We start from the raw sequence: 15,407 nt of genomic DNA, 5'->3' as shown, positions 1-15,407 counted from the left end.
GGTCAGAAGGGACTTCTCCCCCTCCCGGTTCTTCCAGGTAGATGGCTGCCATACACCTAGATAGAAGATACACATAGTCTTCTGCTTTGAAAAATCTGGCCTCTTGCTTAGGGACTTCACACTCATCCACCCTGTGTTCACCTTCAGAGTAAAACTCTCCCTCCTCCTTTTCAGACTCACTTTTAGGAGGGGGTGGAGGTTCCCTAGAGGGCCTGGAATGAGTTCTTTTGAGAATGGCTTTGGTGAGCCAGGGTTTGCCCCCCCCAAGGTACCCCCCCCATTACAGCTGGTGTCCTGTTTGAGAAGAGAGGTGGTGGCACAACTCAAAGCTCTGGAGTACAGTTCCAAAATGCCTTGCCGAATGAGAGATTTGACTTCCTGGGTAGCTACACTACCCAGGCTTTCATCTTGATCATCTTGCAGAGAGTGTTGTTGGGGGCTAAGAGTCTCTCGGACTGCAGCTGCTCCATGTGATAGCTTGCTGGAGCCCTCAGAGTCTTGGGAATGGCAGCTCTAAGTTGCAGTGGCCATCTTGCAGTGGCAGTGGCCATCTTGTTCTATTTCACGTGCCTAATTGCCAAAATTGCCAAAATGGCCACTGCGTCTTTTTCAGCCTTCAAAGCAGTCACCAAAGGCATGTTACAACTGCCAGAGAAGAGTCCATTTCATCCTCTGATAGGAATTCCTCAGAGTCTGAGCCCTTGTACATGGCTCAATGTAGCTAGCTCAGGGTAGCTGCAAGGAGAGAGAGGGAGGACTCTCGCCACTGCAGCTTGAAGTCTGTTAGATGCTTCAGTCATCTCTCTGAGGGTTGGAAGAGAGAAATAGGGGAAGACAAAAGAAAGAAGAAGCTGGGGAGGGTTAGGATTAGGTACAAACAGATATACAGGTAGACATAGGAAAATAGAATTTTAAAAAATCCAGATTAGCATGGTGAGAATCACCTATTAGATGTCCTCCAATTCAGGGGAGAACTCTGAGTAGACCTGTTTAGCATGGCACACTTGGTCATACCCCCTTGCTGTTGTAGAAAACATTAATCCCAGGGATACTTTCATCAACATTTATTTTCTCAATATGAAATGATGCCAGAATGTGGTCTAAAGGAACACAATGTGAGAACATTCCTGAAGCAAAGTAGATGTAGACTGATCTGTGCCTGGATGGGAGACTCCTGGGAACAATATTAAGGGCACTTTAGATTCTTGTGAGAAAAGTTGGGATATGAATGTAATAAATAACTCATATTTTATTTGGGAATAAATGGTTAAACTAGTCAAATGTAATGTTTGTAAAATAGGCTTTCCTTATTCTAAGAACTTCAGTTACCTTCCGTGAACCTCTCTCTCTAACTGTAGGACATGAGGTTTTATCTATATGGCAAAATTAATTTCTGCAGTGTTTCCAACTGGATAAACAATTAAGAACCGCTGTGTCTGTGAAATTAAATGTTGATATGAAATACTCAGGCCTTGTTAATGGTTTTTTTTGGCATGAAGAACAGACACATAGGTATCTAATATTAAATGGTATTTCAAAAGAGCAAGTTAGCACTTTGTTTGCCAAATGAACATTCAAAAGCTCTCTTGGTTGCAAATCTGACTTTCTGTGCATAACTTTAGAATGAATGACAGGCTAGTGAAATAGCTTTGTTCAGAAAGATAATATTTGGCAGGCTCCATCAAAGGTTTAAATATGGAAAGGATTAAAAGAGATCCTCACTATTTACATTGATTTATTCTGCAGAACCACACCTCCAAGAAATTTGCCTGGGAATTAGGATCTGAGTGCCATAATGTACAGAGTTCTCTCTGACTAAATCAGAATTTTTAAGATTTAGCTTTTTTTAAAAAAATGGTGAATTTAAAAAAATCCCTGGAATGCATCTGTTGGAAAGTAAGAGTGAAACTTTTGCTTTCAGACCATTTCATTTGTCCTTATTTTCACTACAATTGGAGTGCTGTTTTTTTATGATATCTAAATTTATGAGTCCTTATTTTTATGGTAAAGTCTCATGACACATTCAATGTACACCGTCATCCATCCCCTCTACCACCACCCCCATGTTGCTATACTTGATTTATACTATCTCTGTAGATAGATGCTTTCTCATCAGAGTAAAAAGTAAAGAGAAAAATTCATTGTTAACTTGAAGCTAAAGTTGCCAATCTTCAGGTGGGACCTGGAGATCTGTTGGAATTACAAGTCACCTCCAAATGGCAGAGATCAGTTCCCCTGGGGGGGAAAGTGGCATTATACCCTACTGAAGTCCTCTTCCACCCCACCCCACCCTAAAGGCTCTGCTCCCAGATTTTCCCAGCCTGGACTTTGCAGTCCTACTTGAAGCATCTTTAACATTATTGAAAAGCAAGGTGTTGCTACCACTATATGTGTCTTGTCGGGATGGTTTTCTTTTTTCAAAATGAACTTAATTTATTATTTTATAGTGAATGCCTGAAGGGCAAAAGAGATCACCTTTGTTATTTGTTGGCTATTTGTGGAGTGTTTTTGTTGATAGTGGCTGAATTTGAGTTAATAGAAAGCTCTTATGCCCTCATTTGTCTTTCACAGGGTGAAGTGAAGAAGTAAAGTCTCCCAGCTGAACTACTATGAGGTCAGAAGCCCTGCTGCTATATTTCACACTGCTACACTTTGCTGAGGCTGTTTTCCCAGAAGATTCTGAGCCAATCAGTATTTCGCATGGCAACCGTGAGTATGAAAGGCAGGGAAACTGTGCTAAGATTTCTTTTTCCGCAAGCTTTAAGTCACGCCTTATTGGTCAGTGAGATTTACAGTGCAATCCTAAACAGAGTTAAATTCTTCTAAGTCTGTTGAAGATAAGGAGCTTTGAAAGGTATAACTCTGATTGGGATTACATTGCTGAAGACTCAAGTTTTAGTAAGCCAGAAGCTATGCCTTTTTCCTGTCAAGCCTCCTCAGAAATCAATAGGAGTAACTTTGAACAGGAAATAATCTCTTGTTTTTTTCTTGTTCATCTCTCTTAAAGCTGATGTTCTCCAAAAACATCACTTTCAAATAGTCTTGTTCCATAACTTGGTAGACTGTTTTTTTCTATGACTGCCAAAACAAAAGCTATTCCCTAATAAGAGGAATTAAATGTACTTTAGATAAAACTCTAATAAGAAGAATTTAATTGCACGGTTCCTTGGAGAATTCACAATTCACTATCAACATTACTAATTTTGTATGTGTGTGTTATTGTAATATATACACACCCAGACACAGCCTTTGCAATTGTAATGTGAAGTAGAATTTTAGAAAACAAATAGTTTCCATTTTAGACCAGCTGGATGTGGCAATCTGCCTGGAAGATGATTAGCACAAGGTTCTGTTCTGCTGCCCGTTAGGACTGAGACATGTTGATAGGGAAAGCTTGCACAATATCTGGCTGTGCTACAACAGTTGTAAAATGCATCATATAAACCTTTGTTTTCACAGTTGCTGTACAAAACTGAAGTGCCTTCAGGGCCTTTCAGGGCTCAGTAGTATGTAGTCCATACCAGAATCAGCCCCTCCAAGTGGGATAACAAATGGCAGATCAAATATCTAAGTTGCTTTGGTAAGCATAAACTTATATAGGAGGATCAGGAAGAATAATGAAAGTGTTGGAAGCCTCCATCTGTTTCTTAATGCTTCATGCATACATTCTATATATTCAGCCAGTTATGAAGAAATAATTGGCAGTCTCAGAATGCAAAGAGCCAGAATTATAAACATAGACAAAGTGTGTTAAGCGAATGTTTGGCCAAATACAAGTCAGCTCTGAAATATCTGCATGGCAGTTAATTCTGCTCTCTGGAACTAGGCCTACTTATCACTTAGTTTCTTCTCTGCAGTATTTCTTCATGTAACGTTTTGAGAATGATTTGTTATAGAAATAAAATGTACTTCAAAAGATACACCATTGGCATTAGAGACACCATTGGGTGTCTCTATTTAAAATATTGAAGCAGTCCATGTATAAGCAAATATGGTCATCCCTATAACTGTACAATGAATATGTTCATTCTAGTCAGTCAGAATACCATGTATGTATACTTTCATGGTTTGTCAGATTAAGAAATAAGTTGATTTGCTACATGTTTATCTTAGTCCATGATGGAAAGAATTAGACAAACTGCTAGATCATCTGAGAGGAGAAGCAACATTTATCAGGTCACATTATCAGGTCATCCTTCACCTTGCATTGTGTAATAAAACTCTTGTGTTTAAGCTATGTGGGGGGTTCGTTTGCTGATATTTTTTCATGTGGTGAGTGCTTCCCAGATACCATTCACATATATACCAGGTCAGTGATGTTCTTTATATGAGATTTATTTATTTCATTTGTATATTATTTATTATTTATTAATAAGATTTTTACCCCACCTTTCTGCCCTCATAGGGCCACTAAGGTGGCTACAAATTAACACATACAAATTAAAATCTCACCTTAAAAGCCATTAAAACAAACACCCAAACACATAATGAAAACAATATACCATATATACTCATGTATAAGTTGAATTTTTCAGCACATTTTTTGTGCTGAAAAAGCCCCCCTTGATTTATACGCGAGTCAGGTGTATTTTAAAAAATATTTTAGGGTTTTTATTTTGTTGGCCTCCCGGGGGCGCAGTTTTTAGGCTGGCAGCAACAAAATTTCAGGGACACTCCTGATGATACCAGCCAAGTTTTGGTAAAGTGTGGTTCAAGGGGTCCAAAGTTATGGACCCCTAAAGGGGATGCCCCCATCCCCCATTGTGTTCAATGGGAGCTAATAGTAGATGGGGCTACATTTTGAGGGTCCATAACTTTGGACCCCTTGAACCAAACTTCACTAAATCTGGATGGTATCATCAAGATAATCTCTTGCTGAGACCACCCAGGTTTGAAGAAGGTTGGCTCAAGGGGTCCAAAGTTATGGACCCCCAAAGGGGGTGCTCCCATCCCCCATTGTTTCCAATGGAAGCTAATAGTAGATAGGGCTACCCTGAACCAAACTTCACCAAACCTGGGTGGTATCATCAGGAGGGTCTCCTAAAGATACGCTGAAATGTTGGTACTGCTAACATAAACATTCCTCCCCTGACAGAAGCATTTAACCTACTGATGCCTCAATTAATGTAATTTTGTAGGTATCTATTTTTATTTTTGAAATTTTCCAGTAGCTGCTGCATTTCCCACCCTCGACTTATACACGAGTCAGTAAGTTTTCCCAGTTTTTTTGTGGTAAAATTAGGTACCTCGACTTATATGCGGGTCGACTTATACACAAGTATATACGGTACTCTGCCTTTCCCCCTAATGTCTTTCTCCCAAAGCAGCTTGCATCTTTCCTGTCTGTCCTGTGAGGTAGTTAAACTGAGAGGGCAACTGTACAAACAGGCTTCTGTGGTACAGGGGAGATTTGATTCTGGTTATCCCAGATCCTAACCTGACACTCCAATCATTCCATCACATACCGTATGTTTATTTGTCCTTTTCATCATACACACAACTCAGTATGTAAGGAAGACCCTCACTGTGGAGGCTGTGTTTGTATGTGAAGGAAGATAAAGTAACTGAGTGCTGCACAGAGTGCCTAAATCACATTTTACATTATGAATGTAGTAGGGGGGGAGAAATTTACACCTACTTCACGTACAGAGTATCATTAGATTGGTAAGTGTGTGAAGTAAATTTTATAGTGTAATATGAAAATCTCTGTTACTGATAAGCATACAGTATTTGTTTGTTTGTTTGTTTGTTTAAATTTTATGCTACTTTTCCACCCAATTCAGAGTTTCCAAGGCAGTGGACATTTTTTAAAAATTCAGATATAAAAGAGTATTTAAAATACAAAGATCTTGTATTTAAATAAAACATTTGAATAAAACAATATAAGTCCTGCAGCCTTGTCGTCTTCGAGCGTTCTCAACCCCACCCATGTGTCATCCACATGGGCGGGGGTTAGGGGCACTTGGAGAAGACAAGGCAGCAGGACTCGTCATCTTTGAGCGCCCTCGACCCCGCCCATGTGTCATTGACATGGGCAGGGTTGAGGGCACCCAGCTCTGCCCTCCACTGCCCTCTTCCTGATCACATGGGGGGCCGATTTTGCGCCCCCACGTGACCAGAAGAGTGGCGCCTGGGGGCAAGGGGTACCCCTTGTCCTTAGGCAAATGCGCCACTGGTAATAATTTCAGGCAACCTGTGGAGCTGCCACTTTCATACTTTTGTTCTAATCACTAGATAACAGGGCTAGTGCAGCTAGCACAGCCTTTGCTGCGTCCTGTCAAACATCTTTGTGATATTGGAACATGACACACATGCAAAATCCAGCTATAGAGCAATCTGTATAAATAAAAAAGACAGTCAGATATATATGTTAAGCATCTGCAGGGCCCAGAGTTTCAAGCAGCTTCATGCTGTGAGGAGGTGGGGGAGATGTGTTATTTCCTAAGAACAACCATCTCTTTTGTGAAACTCAGAAGAAGAAAAAGTTGTATAACCTGTTGAGTCTTGGTGTTTTAGCCTACATACTGAGAGAGAAAGCCAGAGCAGCAGAAGCTAGACATGGGAAGAACTTACTTTTTTTTCTTTCTGCCCCCATCTTGTTCCTCTTTTCACAGATACAAAACAATATCCGGTATTTCTGGGTCACAAACCAGGACACGACTCTGCACAAAGGCACAGATTGGACATCCAGTTGGTCATGATCATGGACAGAACCCTCTACATTGCTGCTAGGTCAGTTATCTGTTCCCTATTCCAGAGTTCAAACAAATCCCAGCTGCCAAGTCCTCATAGCACAGAATATCGTAGTTTCACAAAGTAATTTTGACAAATTGTCTCTGATGGTCTCTGTTCTTGACAGCTCTTGTTTACTTCCCCTCCTCTCTCCCTGGCCCTAACAAGAACACTCAGCTGGCTTCAGAAAGTTTTGCCCTGTCCCTATAAAGATGTTGGGTCAAAAATGTTAAAACTAACCAAGATCTTGTGATAATGACCAAGGAGGAGAGGAAGGGGAGAAAAGAGCTGTTGGAAGCAGCAACAAGCCAAACTATGAGAGGAAGAATTTGTGTTTTAAAAAGATTGGAGGGGGGGTCTCTTAGCTTGGCTGCAGCTGCTTCCCTCAGCTCTTTTCTAGGCCTCCCTCTCCAGCCATAGTCAGAGGGGAACTAGGCTGGCTCTGCAAAGCTACAGCACACCATTATTGTTAGGGTTGGGGCAGATATTCATGGAATAAAAAGGTGTAACGTAACATTCAACATGTTATTAAAGAACTGAAGCCATGAAGTATTATATCTCATGAGAATGGCTTCACTGAGCTCTTAGGGGCATCTTTGTGGGTTAACCCCAAATCTTGCTTGATTAAAAGCAATATATTAAGTGTTTAAAAATGTGTGTTTAAAATCTGGATTAGAAGTCAGTCTTTTTGTAAGGGCAGGGGAGAAAAAGAGAGAAAAAAGCCGTCTCAGAACTCTTTCTTTTAAACTAAATCAGGATGGAATTATACTTTACCGCCTAGCATAACTGAGGCACATGGCAGTAAGCAACAATTACACTAGGGGAAGTAAAGTTCTCTCAAAATAATAATTGGATTATGAGATTGGGCTGTACTCTTCCATTGTTTAGCTTGGGGCTGTTTTAAATTCCCTTCCACAAGGGATTTTAGAATACATTTGTATGACAAGAGTTGTATTATTCTTTCAACTAAAGGTTAATACTAGGTGCTTTTTCTTTCTCTTTATTTTTTGAGAAAAAGTTTTTTTTTAATTTTAACTATTCCACTAACTGTTTTGGAGAAAAAACAAAAATAATTCACATTGTATGAGCACATATTTGAAGAAGAATTACATTTTAATGTTGCTTCAGCACTATGTATATTTTACAGCAGAGTGAAGTGATAGTCAGAATGAAAAATCATGTGTACATTTCATTTCAAGTATTTGGCAGGATTGAATTTAATTGGTATTAACAGCAACTAATTCTTCAACAAACATTCTGCCTTGTGGTCTCTTTGCAATCCCCATGTGTGATTTTCTGTCGAGGCCATGCAAGGAACCTTACAAAAAATGTCATAATGGCACAAGGAACTATACAAAAAATGTCATAATGGCAGACAGTATTCTTGTTTGTAAAAACATAGTTTAAAAGATTGGGAAAACCTATTAATTTAATAACTAATTTGACTGATTTAAAATTGGTCAGGATTAGAAAGAGTAAACTGTGAATTGCTGCAATAATGTGTCAATGCAATATGAATATTTCTTGACTGACACTTACCACATGACTCAACTGTTTGAAAATGCAAGTATTGGTCATGCAGCTGAACAAATTGGACTGAAATCATATAAAAACTGCCTCCCCCCCAATATTAGCTGGGCTAATATTCTGAGGGACCGGGGAAAATACAAAGGTTGCTTTTAAATTTCAAAAACAGAGTCTTTTTTTGTGATTAGCATGAATGAAAATGTACAAATAACACTACTTTTCCATCTTGGTAGCCATATAAATCCAGATACAGTGGCAAATATGCATCTGATCAGAGATGTTTATCACACAGGCTTGTAAAGACATTAATTGAAACCATTTTTGGCATAAATCCCTAAGCTACTGTATCAGATGTTCCTTTTCGTGTTGCTAGGTTTTTTTGAGTCGTCTCAATTTAGTCATGTTAAGTATACATTTGTACAAAACTATCTGAGAACAATAAAACCAAATTACTAACAGCTATTGGGGCAGTAGCGTATTTACCTGGGGGACATGGGACACCCTATGTCACTGGGGGCGCAAAAATTTCAGGTTCATTTGTGTGTTTTTTGTATTTTTTAGTGTTTTTCCAGTTTTCAGCCTGCAGGGGGCGCAGTTTTTAGGCTAGCAACACCAAAATTGCAGGGATTTTTCAGGAGATCCTCCTGATCATACCAACCAAGTTAGGTGAGGTATGGTTCAGGGGGTCCAAAGTTATGGACTCCCAAAAGGGGTTCCGCATCCCCCACTGTTTTCAATGGGAGCTAATAGAAGATGGGGGCTATACCTTTGAGGGTCCATAACTTTGGACCCTCTGAACCAAACTTCACCAAATCTGGGTGGTATCATCAGGAGAGTTTCCTAAAGATACCCTGAAATTTTGGTGCTGCTAGCTTAATAAATGCACCCCTGACAGCAGGCACCCTCCAAATTTCCCCAGATTCTCCTTTTAAATCCACCCACTTCTGCATGGACTTAAAGGGAGAAAGTGAGGTCCGCAGTTTAAACATTGAAAGTGTTGCTGTTTGGGCACGGATTCCACTGGAGGTGTTTCGTGAGAGATGATGCTGATATTCGTTTGGTAAATGTTTTGCTGGGGGTGATTTGTGAGAGATTTACATGCTTAATACCCACTTGCACTGGCTTGGAGCTGTTTCTCAGGCTAACAACCTACCTCATAGGGTTGGTGTGAGGACAAAATTTGGAAAGAGAGTTGGTGGGGAGAGAGCCATGTATGTTTTGCTGGGGGTGGGAGGTGTTTTGTGAGCTGGTGCAAAAAATCATTGCTTGGTCATGGTGGGGGAGGGTGGTCGCCCATATGGAGGGGGGACACCAAACTCAGGTTGTGTCCTCGGGGTCCAATTTCCTAGATACGCCTCTGTATTGAGGCATCTCAGAAAATACAATTTTTGTTTGGGAGTTAATCTTGAAGAATTTTCTTGGATTTCAGACAAAAACCATTTGGTATTTTTAAAATCACAGTTATTTAATGTCCCTTCTGGTCTTAGGAAGGAAGGAAAGGAGTGATATAACTGGAAGAGTTTCCAGGTTTAGTTATACAATTATATTTGGTTTTTGAAAAAGCCCAGTAAATATTAGAGATTTCAGTCTTTGAACCCATCCATAATAATCAGGATGTTGGTTTTCTTTCCACTATGAGATAGAGTGTGCTCAGAGCCAACCTACATAGTTTCTTGTAAGTCATTAAAAAGCCTGGTTACCCGCTACAAAAAAGCAACTGAGGACTACTTCCACTCTTCCAATTTAATTCTTTTAAAATGTAATGCTCCTTTGTCTGGAGCATCATGTGGAAAAAAAGGGGATCTTTCAGATGATACTGGTATATTTATAGTGTAACAAATGCATATCTGTGACTGTTACCCACCTGTTGTCCTCAAATTGAAAGAGGTGGAATTTCTCCAGGACTCAAACCATGAAATTGTGTTTTTGTGAAAATACTGGCCTGGATCTTAACCTCCCATTTTGGTCACACTAGGTACTACTTCTCCATTTTGGTAGCCGTATAAATCCAGATACAGTGGCAAATCTGCTAACCCTACATGTGCTCATGGAAGAGGGAGAAGGCAATTTTTTGCTGAATCATCTCTCACTTTAACCACAGTGGATCTACTGACCCACGGGAACATGATTCTGGAAGACACAGAAGACTCCATCAGGAGTCAAATAAGTTGCCATTTAGCTGGAGCAACTCTCTGCACTGTATAGGCAACTAGCATCAGTGTCATGTGCTCTCAGTAGCACATGTAGGGTTAGCAGACATGCTGATCCTGAGCACACAAGAATACTGCGCGAACTGTGCAAGTGTGACTATAAGAAGGTATTAGTGTCTGTGACACTAGTGAAAAGCAATACAAATGGTGTTCCTTTCAGGAAATACAAGTATAGTGATAGAGTGCTTGCTGGCTACTACTGATCTTGCTCCTAATGTTCAGATTTAGGGTAGTGTTGAGAACATTATAATTAACATTCAGAATCAGTTTAGTCATGATGAGGAGAATCCATATTTGTATTTAAAATGGGGGTGACGTGTATATTCTTTATAGGAAACTGACCAGGAAGGTGAGGAGAGTGAAACCTGTACTTTCCTTTTTTCACATTAATATATCCTGTTTTTCAAAGTGTTTTTCTCCAGTCTGATTCTAATACTAAAACTACACTGTACTGCAAGAAAGATTGCTAGCTCCAGGTTGGGATGTTTTTGGAGATTTGGATGCGGATCCTGAAGAAGAAAGGGTTTGGGGAGGGGAGAGACTTGTTGGGTTCCATGAAGTCCAAGTCCCTTCTCCAGTGGTGGCAAACCTATGGCATGGGTGCCAGAGGTGGCACTCAGAACCCTCTCTGTGGGCATGTGCAAACAGAGTTCCTCCACACACATCTAGGCTGGCCTGGGCCGCTGGGCTCAATTATTAGCATTAAACCTAAGACCTAGTTTTGGGGAAGCAGTGTAGGTAACCCTGTTAAGCACTATTAAATCCCACTAATTTTCATGCGAAGAACTAAAGTGCGATCCTTTACCTGGGAGTAAGATCAGTTGCTGGCAATGGGGCTTGCTTCTGAGTAAACCCTCCTAGGGTCATGATTCACCCGTTGGAAGAGTTGCATGGTTGCTCCAAAGCAAAGCCACCGACTACCACCAAGCTTACTCCTGAGTAACACACACCTCGGAGCCAACTGTTTTTTCTAAACTAAAACCTCAGTATTCAGGTTAAATTTCCATGTTGGCACTTTGCGATAAATAAGTGGGTTTTGGGTTGCAATTTGGGCACTCAGTCTCGAAAAGGTTCACCATCACTGCCCTACTCCATCATTTTCTTCAGGAGAACAAATCTCTATAATCAGGAGGTTAATTTTAATTCTATGAGATCTCTAGCCCTCCATCCCCCCTCCTGCCAGCCTGGAAGTTGACAATGCTAACTGCAAGATAAATGCTTCAGACAAGCATTTATCTTACAGTTCAGTGATGTCAGACTGGGGAAAGATCAGCACTCTTTACCAGTGCAGTCCACTTTTTTAATTAAAAATAGATCCCATTTATATACATACTACTTGAATACATGGATTCCCCAGACACACATCTCCATTCATAGTTTGGGCCCTACATGAAGCACCAGGTCCAGTTATTGCTCTACATACTAAAGGAGTTATTTGCAATGTACAGAAGTTTCTGAATGGATAATTTACTTGAAAAACATTTCTTGAAAATGAAATTTGGCCTTTAAAACAAATGTGTCCACAACTAGCGAGACTCCAGCAGTCTCTTCCAATGAGGCCTCATTCTTTCATGTACCTTTTACTTTTCAAATAGTGACCTTGCTTTGTTTCTGTGTAGAGGTTTTGCATTTTGTTTCACTGAAGCAGGGGGAGGAGTATTTGGGGTTTCAACATGACATTATCGTGCATTCAATTTCTGGGTTTTCTCTGGCTTCACTGTGCAATTCTTCAAATCTTCTTGAAAGATCTTATTCAAAGCCGGTTTACTCACATTACAGACAGATATAGAGATTTCTACATTTCTTCACATCAAGTGCCATTTCACATCACAGACACACACGTACACACATATACACACCCTGCAATGGAAAGCAATGTTTAATTTATTTTATTTCATTGTAAATTGTGTTATTCTGTATCCACATCTGGAATATTCATTGCCTCTACTTCAAAAGCAGGAGTGTGGTTTTTCTACTTCAGCAGTCTGTGTCCATTATTTTGGAATGAGATATTGTGCTTTGTTGAAAAGCTAAGGCTTCATCAGTCCTAGCACAGATACAACAATAATAGTAAAGTGTGGAAAGTTTCATATACTGGTAACAAGTTTGAAGAAATGCCAATGAAATATCTTCCTTTGAGCTGGTAACATGTATTAATAGTTCCCACATGGAATTTTCAAAGGAGGCAATTATTTCTTAGAGTACTTCATGTCATTAAATTGTAAACTGCAAAGGGCCCTGTCTGGTTAGTATTCACGGGATTCACTATGCTCTGTATACTTTCTTAAACGACCAAATCAAGGGAGTTTAATTAGCCCAACACCATCAGGCAACCCCTGGTTAGGGATGGATGAGGACATGCAAAGTTGCAGAGTATTATTGAAGGCTTTCATAGCCTGAATCAACTGACTGTTGTGAGCTTTCTGGGCTGTGTGGCCATGGTCTGATAGTTTTTGCTCCTAATGTTTTGCCCACCTCTGTGGCTGGCATCGTCAGAGACATGTCATGTTAAGATGTATTTCTTTTTCTACACAGCCTGGAAAACCCACAACACTCATAGTTGGAATGATAAATAACTTTTCCATTTATGGCTCTCAACTGATCTACTCCTGTCAGCTTCACAAAACACACAACTTTGCAGATATGCATTGTGTCTTTGTCTGCACATTACTTTTGAATACCCTGTCATTCTTCATAGATGCTTGCACAATACTTTGGTTCACCCCCACCTGAATCCCATGCAGTTGTGCACAGCTAAGGTCTGCGGTGGGTGGCCAGCAGGTCAAAATGGAGCCAGCATTATTTAAATTTCCTTCCTCTACATGATTACGCCATGGCAACAATCTACAGTTCTGCTGCCTGGAGGTGGGGAAAACAGAAGTGCTAGGATTGTCTATTTGTGTAAGAATAAATTAATTAGCAAGTGCTGTGTAGATCCTGCAAGCAGGATGTAATGGGGGTTAAGCAGCAGCAGGGAACACAAAATAGCACAGGAGCTTATTGTTATTAGTTTAGCAAAGCATAACTAGAACTTGACAGTTCTGCTATTTGCCATTGTGAGAACAGCTGTGGTTTAAATAACACATGTGGAAATGGTTTCTAGTTATCTGGAAATAAAATTTTATTCAGATAAGCCCAGGAACTGGCCTCTCCTTCCTTCTGGGTTGATTGGCAAACCAGTCACTAAGTCATTATAAGGCGGCACTGTTAGAATGGAGCTTAGCAACCCAAGCCTATTTTGAAATCTTCCTGCTTTCATTTTTACCGGCAATTAACATATTCAGAGCTCTGCTAAAAGAGGGCAAGTGGAACATTTTTTAGGCATTGCCAGTGCATAATAATCACTTCTTAATTTACAATTCAGATTTTTGGTCTACTTTTCAACACAGAACAATAGTGAAAATACATCATGGAGCGGGGAAACAACACTCAGCACTATGTTGACTTCCGTGGACTTAGAAGGGAATAAGTTTGGTTAGGACTGCACCTCCGAGCTCACCTTATGAAAAGCTCTCATGATCTTAACTTAACGGGTAGTTCTGTTCTTATTTATTAATCCCTTTCGGATCACTCGGTCTCCATTAATAAATTACTTGTCTCCAGCAAATAATAAGCATCATAATAAACCTGTTTTGTCATTAAATGACAATTTCTTCTATAGACCTTGGATATACAGAAATGAAAGAAATATGCGCACACACAACTTCCCAACCTTGGCATCATACAAAGCAAACTGCCTCCAGTGTGGTGTCTGACAGTAGTATCTTGAAAGCTGGATTCTGTTGACATTACTGCTCCTGTTCTCCACAGGGGGCGGGGGGTGTTGCTTATTATTAATCTTGTAGCAAAGAATGTTTTGAGTCTGCTTCAGTTTAAAAGTCTAACCTTGTTTCCCCAAGCCTGATAAAAACATAGCTAATTTTTGGCAGCAGAGACTTCTAAAATGGAAAGTCTGCTTTCTGCTTTCAACAGACTTCTGCAGACCCTTTCAAAGCATTAGATCATTTACTTCAGCTATATTTTGGAGAAACATATTTCGGTTAAAGAGATGACATGTATTTAAAAAACACCTCATTTTTTTTCTTAGTTCAATAAGGTTCCACCAAGTTTTGATTGGATTAAGTAGTTTATATTCTGATCTTTAAGACAAAAACACCTTTGTATTCTCCTCCACATAGAAGGAAATATTGCTGTACCTGAGCTTCTGAGTTCTGTTTTGTATTTCCAAAGGAAAAGAATAGATAATTTTCAATAGAACCCAGTTCCCTGCTAAACAAGGAAGAACATTTGAGCTACTCATGTTAAACATTCATTTTTCCAGGCAAATTTTCAAGTTTAATTTGGCCACTAGTGTAACAAAAGAAACATGACTTCTGGAAACAATTTGGTTGCTGTCAGCCTTTCTTTTTCACATTATCAGTCAAAACATTTCCACTAAGGTTAGAGAAATAGCCTTATAAAAAGAACAAATAAAGCCTTAACCTTTCTGTAACTTCGGATAACTAACAATGGTACACTGAATACCATCTCAAGATCCTGACAAAATGTTACCTAAGCAAGCTTATAAAGGATACATATACACCTTTGGGCACCACTTCTGTTGGCACATTGTCCAAAGCCTTTCATTCAGAGGGGAAAAGACACTGATATTGCACAGGGATCCCCTATTCTGCACAAACAGCATCTGCTTATAGAGGACAGCAAGAAAACCACTATATGAGTGGTACTTCTTATGTGCAGTAGAATCTCTGCATGTGCTGTACAGTTATTGAATCATAGCTCTCATCCTTTACTCTGAGAAGTGCAATTTTAGATTGGGAAGCAAGATTCAAGTTCAGTGGCCCCTTTGAAAATCAACAAGATTTGCAAGGTATAGCTTTTGAGACTCAAAGCTCCTTTGTCAGGTACTGTGTCTTCTGGACTTGAATTTTCTTCTAT

General features: G+C 39.8%; 1 protein-coding gene across 5 annotated transcripts in view; it reads left to right on the top strand.

The window, feature by feature from the left end:
• Window positions 1-15,407, top strand: part of SEMA6A (semaphorin 6A) — a 200,784-nt gene that overhangs the window by 100,386 nt on the left and 84,991 nt on the right. For all 5 annotated transcript variants that reach the window (XM_048502849.1, XM_048502853.1, XM_048502852.1 and 2 more), the window contains exons 2-3: window positions 2,572-2,709; window positions 6,615-6,732. In XM_048502849.1, the coding sequence (XP_048358806.1) occupies window positions 2,610-2,709; window positions 6,615-6,732 (218 nt within the window). In that variant the 5' untranslated portion in view covers window positions 2,572-2,609. The remainder of the gene's footprint in view (window positions 1-2,571; window positions 2,710-6,614; window positions 6,733-15,407) is intronic.

Source organism: Sphaerodactylus townsendi, linkage group LG07, assembly GCF_021028975.2.
Source record: "Sphaerodactylus townsendi isolate TG3544 linkage group LG07, MPM_Stown_v2.3, whole genome shotgun sequence".
In the NCBI taxonomy this organism is placed as follows: Eukaryota; Metazoa; Chordata; class Lepidosauria; order Squamata; family Sphaerodactylidae; genus Sphaerodactylus; species Sphaerodactylus townsendi.
This window is presented reverse-complemented; position numbering and strand designations above follow the sequence as displayed.